The sequence below is a fragment of the Elgaria multicarinata genome, chromosome 3 (genome assembly GCF_023053635.1).
Source record: "Elgaria multicarinata webbii isolate HBS135686 ecotype San Diego chromosome 3, rElgMul1.1.pri, whole genome shotgun sequence".
NCBI lineage: Eukaryota > Metazoa > Chordata > Lepidosauria > Squamata > Anguidae > Elgaria > Elgaria multicarinata.
Window position 1 is genome coordinate 88744449 of NC_086173.1, and position 13035 is coordinate 88757483.

Sequence of the window (13035 nt, forward strand, 5' to 3'; positions counted from 1 at the left end):
ATAAATAATAAAATAATAATAAATAAACCCAAATTGAGCTCATGGAAGAAGGATGGCGGTGATCTCACAACAAATGCAAAAGTTGCATTAAGTCTGTGGCTTTTTTAAATGAGCAGCTTGGGGAAATGCCTCTGATGGCTGCGAGTTGGCGGCTGCATCATATACTGTAACTGATGCAGTGCCACTGCATAGACACTACAGGGTAAATAAGGCATATAGCTCTGCCCAAAGAATCATCCATTCTGCGATCTGTGAGGAAGAGGTTGGAAGTCCACAGCTATGTAGGCTCCATCACACCAGCGATTTATCGCACACTCCCCATACCTGGTATGCAGTTTTGCAGCCACATGACATCGTCCATGTCCTGCACTCATTTCGCCTCTTCCTCTCCATGCTTCATTTCTTTTTGGAGTGCAGAAAGTCTGGATTATTTTCCCTCCCTGCGAAATAAGTGCTCTCCTCCCTCCCGTGTATTTCTGTGGTTGTGCTCTATTGACCATCCCGTTCTTTGTTGGGTTTGTGTGTGCCTAAGGGCGGTGTCGCTAACAAAAGAGGAGGGCAGTGCGATTCTCCACTCAACCATGAAGGGGAAGGGAGAGAGGTCCAATTTAACTCAGGTTCTTACTCCTGAGTAGGCATGACCAGGGGTACATTTTCAGCTTAAAAGAAATGAAGAAAATGCACCGTCCTTGCCCACAGCTCCCTTGTTTTTTAAAGATAAAGAGATCAAAATTGGCACAGTGATAGCTTTTAAGTAGAGTTTTTAGCATGCTAAGTTTGAATGAGATCGGTCCATCCCTTGATGTTTTAGGATTTTTTTAAAATCCCCCCCTTAAATCCTTTTCCTGGAAGTTCACAAGTATGAATGATCACTTTTCCTTTCCTTAGTAAGCCTGTCTCGCTTCAATGGGGTTTACTCAAAGGTAAGCATGCATGGGATTTTAGTATGATTTGGATGAAAATGCAGGAAGAGAACAAACTTGGAGATGCACAGCTTCACATGATCAATGGAAAGGAAAAGTGATCCTTCTTACTTGAGCACTTCCTGAAAAGCATTTAAGGGGGGGGGGATTTTAAAAATCCAAAAAAATCAAAGGATGGACCGACCTCATTCAAATTTGGCATGCTGAAAGCTATCACTCAGCTATCACTGAGCCAATTTTGATCTCTTCACCTTTAAAATTTACACAGATGTAAGCATTTTTGTTAATTCCATTTTAAAAAATCCTTAAAATCAAGGGTTGAACCGAACTGATTCAAAAGAGCTATCATTGTTCCAATTTTGATCTCTTTATCTTTCAAACTTACTCAGATGTATTTTGGTTACCTTGGAGCAAAAGAGGGGACCTGACCACTTTTACAAAAGAAATGAGTTAAAATGATTGTTCATCTGCCTACCCTTTGAAAGAAGCAAAACAAACCTTCACTCTTCTTCCCCTATAAACCTTACCCAAGGGGCGGAGAGGGAGATTTCACAGGCATAGTAGCACTCCAGGTGAAAACATAATAATATAATAATAATAAATGTATTTGTTACCCGCCTCTCCCTCCGGATCAAGGCAGCTACAACCCAAATGCAAATACCACAAAATACATATAATTAAAACATTCAAAATTAGTACATCATTAAAAGTAGCACATTATTAAAAGGCATCCTAAAATTCAACTGTGTAGGCCTCCCAGAAGAACATACATGAGCTGAAAGAGCACAACAACACAGAGATGTGGAAGTGCCCAGCTTAACTCGCTAAGGAAACGGAGGGGGAAAGCAGGTGTGATGGAGCCCTATATTTGGAGTACAATTGCCTTAAAAAAACCTTGAGAATCATTTTAAATAAAACCAGAATGTATGCAAGAAAATGTCTAAAAAAATATATTCATTTCTTCCCAGTTCTGGGCATTTTCCAGTTTAAATGCTGGCATTTACCAATAAAGAACCAAAGTGAAATTGAGCAGTTATTTGAAGTTACTACCGTATTTCTTCGATTCTAAGACACACTTCCCCCCCCCCCATATAAACATCTCTAAAAACAGGGTGCATCTTAGAATCGCGGGTCGTTTATTATTTCTTCGAATCAAAGCTTTTTTTCTGTTGGTGGTACTGAAATTAGTGTGCGTCTTACAATCGATGATGTCTTAGAATCAAAGAAATACGGTAGTTATTTCTTGAGATGCACTAGTTAACATTAGAAGTTAGGTGGTAATGGTAAATGACAAACACTAAGATGAAGTTGGTCAAAATAATTTTTCATAATCATGCACCTGGCCTTGAGATTCAAAAGTTTTCTGTTACTTGCTAAGCTCCTAAAATCTAAAGAGTTTCTGGTCCATGTCACACTTCATTCAGTTCCCAACATTTAATATATTTCCTGGGAGCAAGCCCCACTGGACTCAATGGGCTTTACTTCTGCAGAGATATGTATAGGAGTCTTCCATAACCTGGTGGCCTCCAGATGTTTTGGATTACAGCTCCCAACATTCCTGACCACAGCCTGGTTGAGGTTGATCAGAGTCAAAATCCAAGACATTGGGAAGGCACCCGGTTGGGGAAGGCTGATGTATAGGATTGCACTGCTAAGATACGAGTCATATATAGTCATCTCCTAGACTATATGACTATATAGTCATCTCCTAGATCTGGGCAGAGCAATCCTAAGTAGCGGGGAGGGAGTAATGAGACAGATCTGTTGCATCATCTGCAGTCCTGCTGGTTTGCACCAGCTAGGGGAGATGGGGGAATCTCCCCACTGGCCCACCCTCAACCCCAGCGGCCTCTTTAAATGTCCTCTCCCTTTTGAACATGATCCTAAAATTCATAGAGGAGTGGTTAGCATAGAGGAGGGGGCTGAATTGGGCCCTTCTTGGGGGAATGGAGCAGCTTTGGATCCATATCTACACAGAAGTAAGTCTCACAGAGTTCAGTGGGGCTTGCTCCCAGCTACCGGGTTTCAGCCTATAGAGCTGCAGGGATGGGCAATGAGGACGCAATGCCAGAGAGCAGGACTAATGGCCTTGTGCACACTCCAGGGCCAGCCTCAAAGTAGGAAAATCCTACAGTGCAGTAAGAGAGATCTGTTCAAATGCACAGCCCAAAATGTATTAGCAGAACTTGTTTCCGTTAGAGGAACTCTGTGTTCTATTTAGGTCAAGTGAATTTGAAGGGTGCATTAAGTTGCTAAGGCTCTATTTGCAATTGCCCTGCTAGCCTTCGAGCTCAATCTGGTAATAAGAATGTGGATTGTTTCACCAGCAGCAGCCTTTATGTATTCTATACAAAATAGTGTGAATGTAATAGCCCATTAAGAGCCTTGATAAGCTTTCATGACCTACAATAATAAAGTTTCACTTGCTGACTTGCAATTAAGCCCAGCAGTAGAACAGCAAATTATACAGGTGTCTTATTGCTCTCGTGTATTTACTAGATTCTCTGGTGATAGATTATGCATTTTATCATAGAAAGATGTAAGTAAATTAAAAAGAAAGGCAGTTAATGTCAAATGAATCAAGTAACAGCACATGAGGCATAGCACTGGTCCATATAGTTCATTGTTGTCTGTTATAACTGGTAGTGACTCTCCAGGTTTTTGGACAGGTCACCTTCTACCTGATCTGTTAAACTTGGAATGCTGGGTAATGAACCTGGGAGCTTCTGCAGGCAGGATAAGAGTTGATAAAACTTACTGTCAGTCCTGAGAAGAAGCAAATTTTATTTATTTATTTATTTATTTAATATACTGCCCCATAGTTGAAGCTCTCTGGTTGGTTCACATAAGATAAAAACACTTAAAAACAATATACAAAAATTAGAAACCACAAAACATGCAATATACACATGCATTTAAAACAACTATAATAGGGTGACCATATGGAAAGGAGGACAGGGCTCCTATATCTTTAACAGTTGCATAGGAAAGGGAATTTCAGCAGGTGTCATTTGTATATATGGAGAACGGGGTGAAATTCCCTCTTCATCACAACAGTTAAAGCTGCAGGAGCTATATTAGAGTGACCAGATTTAAAAGAGGGCAGGACACCTGCAGCTTTAACTGTTGTGATGAAGAGGGAATTTCCCCAGGTTCTCCATATATACAAATGACACCTGCTGAAATTTCCTTTTCAATGCAACTATTAAAGATACAAGAGCCCTGTCCTCCTTTTCATATGGTCACCCTAAACTATAACAACTTTAAAAACGATGAGCCAAAAACCAGACCCAAGCTCATTACATATTGCTAAATGCCTGGGAGAAGAGAAAAGTCTTGACCTGGTGCCGAAAAGATGACAATGTCGGTGCCAGGCGGGCCTCGTCAGGGAGATCGTTCTACAGTTGTGACTAGCCGGTTCATCTGTTCAAGAAAATGGTGTTTAATCCATTCTAGATAGGGCTAAATTCCCCCTTAGGTTGAGGGGTACTCTTAGAACCAGCCTTGTCAGTGGAAGCCCAAGTTACCTCAGTGGCACGAAGCACCTTCAACTAGCTTAGATTGGTATGTGAAGAGTGGCCTCTCCAGAGGCGCCTGGCACACTTATCCATTCTGTGGTAACATCGAGTTAGACTGCGACTGTAATGCATTGTATATGGGGTTGCCTGTCATGGAACCTGCAGTTGTTGCTAGGATACTAACTGGTGCTACTTAGTACCACTTTCCTAACACAACTCAAAGGCCTACTGAGTCCTTCTCCCAAATCAATCTGCCAGTCCTTCCTTTGGGTGATCTTTCCCAACTGAGATAAGGCAGGTGGCAACTCGGGAGACATACTTTTTGGTTGCAGCACCTTGTTTGTAGAATTCTCTCCCCAGGTAGGTTTGCCGAGGCTGTCATCTTTTTACAGCCAAGCAGCCAACAATCTTTTTATTTCCTCTGGCCTTTAAAGCTGGTTTTATTGTTGTGTTAATTGCTATTTTAACTATGATTTTTGTGAAGATGATATGTTTTATATGTATTTTTGCAAACTGCCCTAAATGCATTGTTCAAGAGCAGTATAAAAATGTAGTTGTTTTGTTGTTGTTCTTGTTAATTGTATTAACTATTATTTTAGTTTGCAATGTGGCTGTGAATACCCCCCTTTCTCCCTCTCTTCTTTGGTGCCTTCTATTCATCTTTCTTGCTAAACGTCTTCATTGTTTCACTCACTTCAGTTTTTCTGTCTCACTTTAAATTCCCCCAACTCTTGTGTCAATTTCCTCTGTCTTCCTGTGAGAAATACAGAGGGTAAAGGTAGGGCCATGCATGTCCACTCCATGAACTACTTGCTCCCCCTAGAAATTGTGGAGATCAGCGTAACCAGCACTAGACTCAGTATCAGGCTGTTCATACGGCGAAGTGGCCTCCATGGAGCTGGTCAGGGTGACCCAAGTGAGAAGAGGCACTTCTTAAAAAACCTCTATTTCTATGATTTTAGTCATCACCGCAGGAGTGTATCCATGGAGCTCTGTTTCACCAAACAGTTCTCCACACAATCCCTGTATCTTGGGAGGGTCATAAAGGATTTGCCTGGAAACCCTTTGCTCCTGCAAACTATCCCTGACACTGAGGTTCGTGGGGATGGTTTTCCTGCTAGACAGCATTGTAGACTTGTAAGCCTGGATTGCTTGTTCTCTAGTGCCTGCAATGACTAACTTGCATAATAGGACAGAAATAGAATTACAAACAAGAGTTCTGTAAAGAAACCAATAATCCTTTTCTTTTTCCACATGCAACCTGCCCTTCTTACCAAGTGTTTAGATCATCACTTGCTTATAGTTCCTGGGAAGTCTCTCATTCAGGCAGCTGAGAAGATTAGAACTGCTTAGCTTCAGTGGTATAACTGTGCCATGATTCCATTTCGACCATTGTGTGGGCTTTTGGCACTTTCTAAGAAAATTTCTGTTCCTCTAGACTTTTATTCACAAAGTAGTAATAATACCATCATTCCCAGACTACACTATCATTCATGGGCTGCAATCCTATACTAATTTACCATGGGCTCCATTGAACTGAATGGTACTTGCTTTGGCGTGAACAAGCACAAGATTGCAGTCTTAAAAGTAATATCCAATTCAGAAATATTGCCACTAAGGACAGAATTTGGCCTAATTTATTATTATTATTATTATTATTATTTATTTATATAGCACCATCGATGTACATGGTGCTGTACAGATAACACAGTAAATAGCAAGACCCTGCCGCATAGGCTTACAATCTAATAATTTCAGTATAGTGTACTTTTTAGCAGCACTAGGTCCTAAATATATGTTACTTACTGTTGCCTCAACATCTGGTGAGCAGCTGGAGATCAACAGCTGCACGGCCATACCAAATTCTCCCTGACAACTGATGTTGATCCAGAGCACTAAAAATCAACAAGTCAATGCTCTGGGTTTCTCGCCCACTGGTTTTCTGTTTCAATTCCAATCTGATTGGCAAAAGTTAAGGAAAAGACATCTCACAGATCTCTGCTCTATTTTGGACTTGTTCCTATTCAATGGACTGATTTCTATTCAAAAGGACATTGACTGTCTGACATCTTAACTCTCCTGCCTGGCTTTCTGGAAGTGATTTATTTTATAGACATGAACCAAATGGTCTTATGATACACACCGGATCCCCATAACTAATATGAGCCCCCAATCCCTTCATGTGGGTTCCAAGGCTCTTGAAGGGGGGGATGCAAATATAATAATGAAGGGGTATAAAAATGCAAATGCAAGGACTTCTGCCATATGTTTATACTGCTTCATTTGCATTTTTGTCCCCTACTCTGCTCTACACAGGATTTCCACTGAGCATGACTCACAATTAATAAGTCTTCAGGGACTCATGTTGGATAGCTAATGTGAATGTCACGTTGCAAACAGAGAACTTGATTCAATGCATTTGTGGGGGATTTAAATTGTATTTTGTCTTAAATGCTAACAAATCAGTACTTGATAAGCATACTTACTTGGGAAAAAATGTTCCACTGAAATCAATAGAACATGGGACTAAACTGGGCCATGGGTTCAATGTATGAATACTTAAATGCTCCCTGAGTACATAACCATCTGCCCAGGGGTCTTCAACCTTTTTGGATTGATGGGTACATTTGGAATGTTAGGAGGGTGTCATGACACTCTCCCAAAATAACTGCCCTAGGGAGGCACTTTTCCATTCATAAAATGGCTGCCATGGTGGGCATGGCTGGGTCATAGGAACACTCATTTCCCAGAAGGCAAATTTGTGAGGCTAAAAGAAAAGAAACGCGCACAAGAACTTAAGTACAAGGCAGAGGTGGGGTCTGAGCTCCAAAACACAAAACCACTCTTTTGAATCCAAATAAAAATGACAATGAGAGCAGCCCTTTGGTTTGCAATATGCCAGCCTTCCAGTTAAAAAAAAAAAGTTTAGCCTTGTGGGACCAAGAGAGATGGACATCTAATGAGCATTTTATTATCCTGGCTCTGGGTCTTTTGCCGGGGGGGGAGGGGGCTCAACAGTGAAAGTGGTGCCGTGCAGACGCCACCCAGTTAATGGGCCTAGTGCTGGGATGAAATCATTAAACTGGATAAGCACAATGCTTGTCTTCTGATCTATAAATCATCACCATGTTTATCTTTGTAATATAAGAGCTATAAACAAAGTTTAAATATAAATGAAAAACTGGTGTTCTAATAAGAACCTGATGGCTACACAACAGTTCTGAGAAAAGTGGAGGATGACATTGCAGCCTGTACGCTGTGTTACATCTGTAGTACACACTGGTGACAAAATTGATGATACGGGTCTAAGTAATTGTTGCTGTGCTGGTACTGCAGAAATGGTATATTGAATCCCACCCATTATGTGCCTGTAAACAGAATCCAGGGCAGAAACGAAAAACAGAAATGGGACTTGTAAATAACTGAATGCAGATGGAATCATGTTCAGATTTTTTCTCTCTTCTTTCCTTTCCTAATATAAAAGCACAACTTTCACACAGAGAATGAGCAGCCTATTTCAGAGAGAGTGAGTTAATAAGCCTGCATTAATTCAGAATTATTTCTGAATTAATTCCTAACATAGTAATTAAAAAAACCTGCCAATTAAGCAGTTTTAATACCCATTTGACTTTTCCCATGAAAATCAACAGCACTTCAATTGCTTAACTTTGGCTCAATTGCACCTCAGTGAAAAAGGAAATTGTCTATGAAATGAAAAGCCATTGCAGCAGCAGGAAATAATAATAATTTGGTGATCAACCCAATTTTTTGTTGTTTTTAGCGGAATAGAGGATTTTAGGGGATTAAGGTCCTAAATTGTACAGGGAGCCTACATGAATAAAAGAGGTTTCCGGTTGCTGAAGTTCAAACCCAATCTTATAAAAAAGTGATATCTTAAACCAAAATCAATTCAAAAAACAAAATAGGTTTAAGGAAACTGATAAGAAACAATATTCAAATACTAAAATAAAATCATATATCCATAGAAAACATATTTAATTTTTAAACAAATATATACACTTCAAATTAAAGCTGAATGGTCCACAAACATATAACATACAATTATCCCAAACATGTTTCGACCCACATGGTCTTCATCAGAGTGTCTGTGCAGCTGTGCCTGCATCGCATAACTGATGCAGCACAGATCTGCAGCCACCACAGGGCTTTTCCTGTGTATAAACAGCCCCATAGAGATTTTCAGGATTTCCCCCACAAGGGATAAAACGTGGCCAGGACATGCGTTCTTTGACCTTATAGAAAAGCCCAAACTTTTGTAGGAGGAAAAAAAAGACATGAAGCACTAATAATGCATGACTGGAGCAGATTATATAAAAGAGGAGTTAGAACTTCAGTCCAGTGCTGGGAACAAGCCAAATAAGCCATGGTTTAGAGTGTCATATTATGAGAGGCCTCTAAATATGTGAGAGATAACTAAGATAACTACAATGAACTCGCTTTGGCTTAAATATGTTGGAAAGTCTGGTGTGACTTACAGCAGAGTTGCCTTATATAGAGAAAGCGTGGCAATACAGCATTTAGTATTGGAGGCAATAAGCACAAATTAGAGCCAATTTAAAAGAATTTCAAATCCACTTTATTAGTGTTTCTATACATATCTTTTTATTTATTATTGCATTTATACCCTGCCTTTTTTCCTCCAAGGAACCCAAGGCGGCGTACATAATCCTCCTCCTCCTCTCCATTTCATCCTCACAACAACAACCCTGTGAGATGAGTTGGGCTGAGAGTCTGTGACTGGCCCAAAGTCACCCAGTGGGTTTCCATGGCTGAGTGGGGACTAGAACCCAGATCTCCCAACTCCCAGTCCAACACTTTAGCCACTACGCTATGCTGGCATCTTCAGAGAAAGCTATCTAACACTGTTTAACTACAAGCCCTTCCCCCAATTCTGGGTGGTACCCTTTCATTATCCTTTCTTGTATAATGTAATATGTGTTTTTCTCTTTATTTTTATGGTATGGGGCCTCCGAATCCTGAAATGGCTTACGTCCTCAGACACTTCCTGCCATTATGGAGAAGGCAGAGTCCTCTCACATAAATGATGTGGGAATTACAGATGAAGATTCTTTGTAAAAGTAAACTTGACCATAGAAGCAATACTTTTTATGCTAATGATAGGTCACATGTCAGCTATGTTAAATAAGAGCAAAACAGGATAAGCAAGCTACATCTCTAATTGTAAACTGCTCAGAGAGCCTTGGCTGTTGGGCAGTATAAATATGTAATAAATAAATAAATAAATCTGTACCTAAAAACATATTACTATTAGTCTGGAAACCTGAATACCTCTCAAGAATGCTGGGATGAAGAAATATCAACCCTGGCAGTCAGAGATAGAGCCAGGAACTACTGACAAAATGTATTATTATTATTATTATTATTTCCCGCTTTTTTCCTCCAAGGAACCCAAGGTGGTGTACATAATCCTCCTCCTCTTCTCCATTTTATCCTCACAACAACAACCCTGTGAGGTAGGTTGGGCTGAGAGTCTGTGACTGGCCCAAAGTCACCCAGTGGGTTTCCATGGCTGAGTGGGGACTTGAACCCAGATCTCCTGACTCTCAGTCCAACACTTTAGCCACTACACCACACTGGTCTTAACGTCTGGGCAAACTACAAGGAAACATACATGTGAAAATGCACTTCCTTTAGCTTTCATAAACATGAATACCTAAAAGATTAAAAAGAGACAAACATATTATATATGACTATTATATTATATATTAACTCAGCATAAATCAATCTTGCTTCCCCTGCCAGTGCTATTACCTCCACTGGACCACCATTCTGCCTTTCCTCCTGTTTTCCTCCTATTTTCCCCATCACCCCATTCTTCCATGTTATTATGGTGATCCATTGCACTACCTGTGCCAGGTATTTTTCACCAAGGTAGTTAATTCAGTATCTCACTGCTTGCTGTTTATTAGGCAAGACGAGAACGAAAGACAAGTACCGGGTTGTGTATACAGACCACCAGCGCTTGGAACTAGAGAAGGAATTCCACTACAGCCGCTACATCACCATCCGGCGGAAAGCAGAGCTGGCAGCAACGCTAGGACTCACCGAGCGGCAGGTGGGTGCTACGTGGCATCACACAATCTCTTGGTGTAGCAGGATGGCAAACCATCACACAGCGTGACATGATTCTTACACAGGCATCTCAGGCAGAGATGCCAGTGCAAATGTTAAGGCTAAATGGCTAACTGTTAAGGCTAAAGACTGCAACCTTACGCACACTTATTTGCAAATAAGCCCCACTGAACATAGTGGACTTACTTTGGTGCAAATATGCATTGGAACAGGCTATCAATGTGCGTCAGAGGGCTGGGGAGAAAGTAGATCTTCAGACATTTTGGACTTCAACTCCCAGAAGCTCTTGCTAGAATGGCCAATGGTCAGAAATACTGAGTCCCAAACATCTGTAGATCTACTTTTTGCCCACCCTGGGGGTATAGATAACTATATGTTTGTGCTGATGGATTGCCAAACAGACCAAATGATTGGTGACAGGGCCGGGAAAAGAAGTGGGCAGCTGATGAGTGATTTGTAAAGAAAGCTTGCAGAAAACAGGCGTGTTGGGGGTGGGGGAAGCATCCTAATGAATTTTGATAATTACTGTATTTTGCCATATTTCCCTATCCTGTCCTCAATCACATACACTCGTGTTATGAATCTGGCCATGCTGCTCCATCTCACCTGAATTCCTTTTCATCCCTGCCTTTTCTTGGTCACATTATCTTATTTTGCTTTGTCTTCCCATCCATTCATCTACTTCCTGTCACTTTACCCAACTTTCACTGTACATCCATCTCCATTTCTTTTTTCTCCCTGCTCTACGCCCCACCCACCCACCTACCTAACACTCCGACTCGGGCTGCCTTTTCTTCTGGCTTGGTCTCTACTGCCTACTGCAATTGTCTCTGCAGGTGAAAATCTGGTTCCAGAATCGGAGAGCAAAGGAGAGGAAGGTGAACAAGAAGAAGATGCAGCAGCAAACCCAACCTGCCAGTACGACCACACCCACCCCGCCTGCAGTTGGCAGCTCCGGCCCAATTGGAGGCATCTGCAGCAGTACCACCAACTTGGTTTCTTCATCACCAATGACTATCAAGGAAGAATTTATGCCTTAGGTCCAGCCCTTTCATTCGAACTGCAGTTAAACTTGTACAGAAATAGATGGATGAACGATAAGAATCAAACTAGCTGGCAGGCTCTAGAGACCTACACAGGGGCAATGCTGAATCACCAGTTGCTAAACCAATGATGCCACATCCTTTACACCCGCTGTGTAATTTCATATGATAGCACTGTACAAATGTCATGGACTCATCCCTAGGAGTGAAAGGAATGGGCTTGTTATAAGTTTCCTCTCTAAGAAAGGACTTTCCTCCTTAGAGGAAAAAACTCCAAAGCACAGGTGCTTGGGGTGGGGGTGGGGACAGAGGACTTGGGTAGGATTATTTGTCAGCATCAGGCTTGACAATTCATGACTAAGCCAGAAGTAGTACGGCCTTTATGCCGGGGGTCAAAAGAAAGAGCCAGGATTGCGCTTGTGAGGTCAATTACCCAAAGCCAAGTCCAAGCCATGATAGAAGCTAGTCCAGGCCTGAGTATTTGTAGCACTAGGAGCTGAAGTCTATATAGAGAACCAAGTAGGTAAGAGCAAGACCAAACAGAAAGGGCTAAAAACAGACCATGTACAAGTAGGGTAGCCAGTTACACATTGTGAAAAAAGAGAGGGCAAAAGAGCACACAGGTTTGGACAAGAATTATGCTAAATTATGGGTATAGATGCAAATTTAGAAATAATTGCTCTAATTTAAATAGAAACGCAATACATCTCCCCATAGTGGGGAGACCGTGACCAGATAACCTCTGCGCCTGGCTGCTCAGTCTGCTGTCTAGGTGCTAATGGTTGATGGGCCACTTCAGTGTCCTTGTCCTGCACTCCTAGAGTTAAAGGAAGCCAGATTCCAGCTGGACATCAGGAAAAACTTCCTGACTGTTAGAGCAGTGCGACAATGGAAGCAGTTACCTAGGGAAGTTGTGGGCTCTCCCACACTAGAGGCCTTCAAGAGGCAGCTGGACAAGCATCTGTCGGGGATGCTTTAGGGTGGATTCCTGCATTGAACAGGGGGTTGGACTCGATGGCCTTGTAGGCCCCTTCCAACTCTGCTATTCTATGATTCAAGGTCCAGACTTGGATTGCACAGCTGTTCACTGACCCTGGTTCACTTCCTGGCAGGACTCAAGCGACAGCGTCTGAGACAGCACCTCCAGCAACTTGCAGGCTCACGTCTGTCCTGTTTCCTACTACCAGGTCCTTACCTGATGCTGGAGATGTTGAGGAACATAGTTGGGTTTGCCAATTGGCCCATCACGGGGTTTGTTTGATATTGCCTCTTGTCTTATTTTAAGGACCTTCTAGTAACCAGAAAGCAATGAGAAGGACCTTCAGTGTGTGTGTATCCTATTGATTTGGTTCACCAATAGGAGCAAATAAAAAGATTAAAATAAAATTTAAAAACTCTGGGGAAGTTGAAGGGGGTCCTTTTGGTTTTTCCATTACT

General features: G+C 41.6%; 1 protein-coding gene across 1 annotated transcript in view; it reads left to right on the plus strand.

Moving 5' to 3' along the window:
• Positions 1-11595, plus strand: part of CDX1 (caudal type homeobox 1) — a 37131-nt gene extending 25536 nt beyond the window's left edge. Inside the window, exons 2-3 of the mRNA XM_063123317.1 lie at positions 10393-10538; positions 11392-11595. Coding sequence (XP_062979387.1) covers positions 10393-10538; positions 11392-11595 — 350 coding nt within the window. The remainder of the gene's footprint in view (positions 1-10392; positions 10539-11391) is intronic.
• Positions 11596-13035: the final 1440 nt, after the last annotated feature.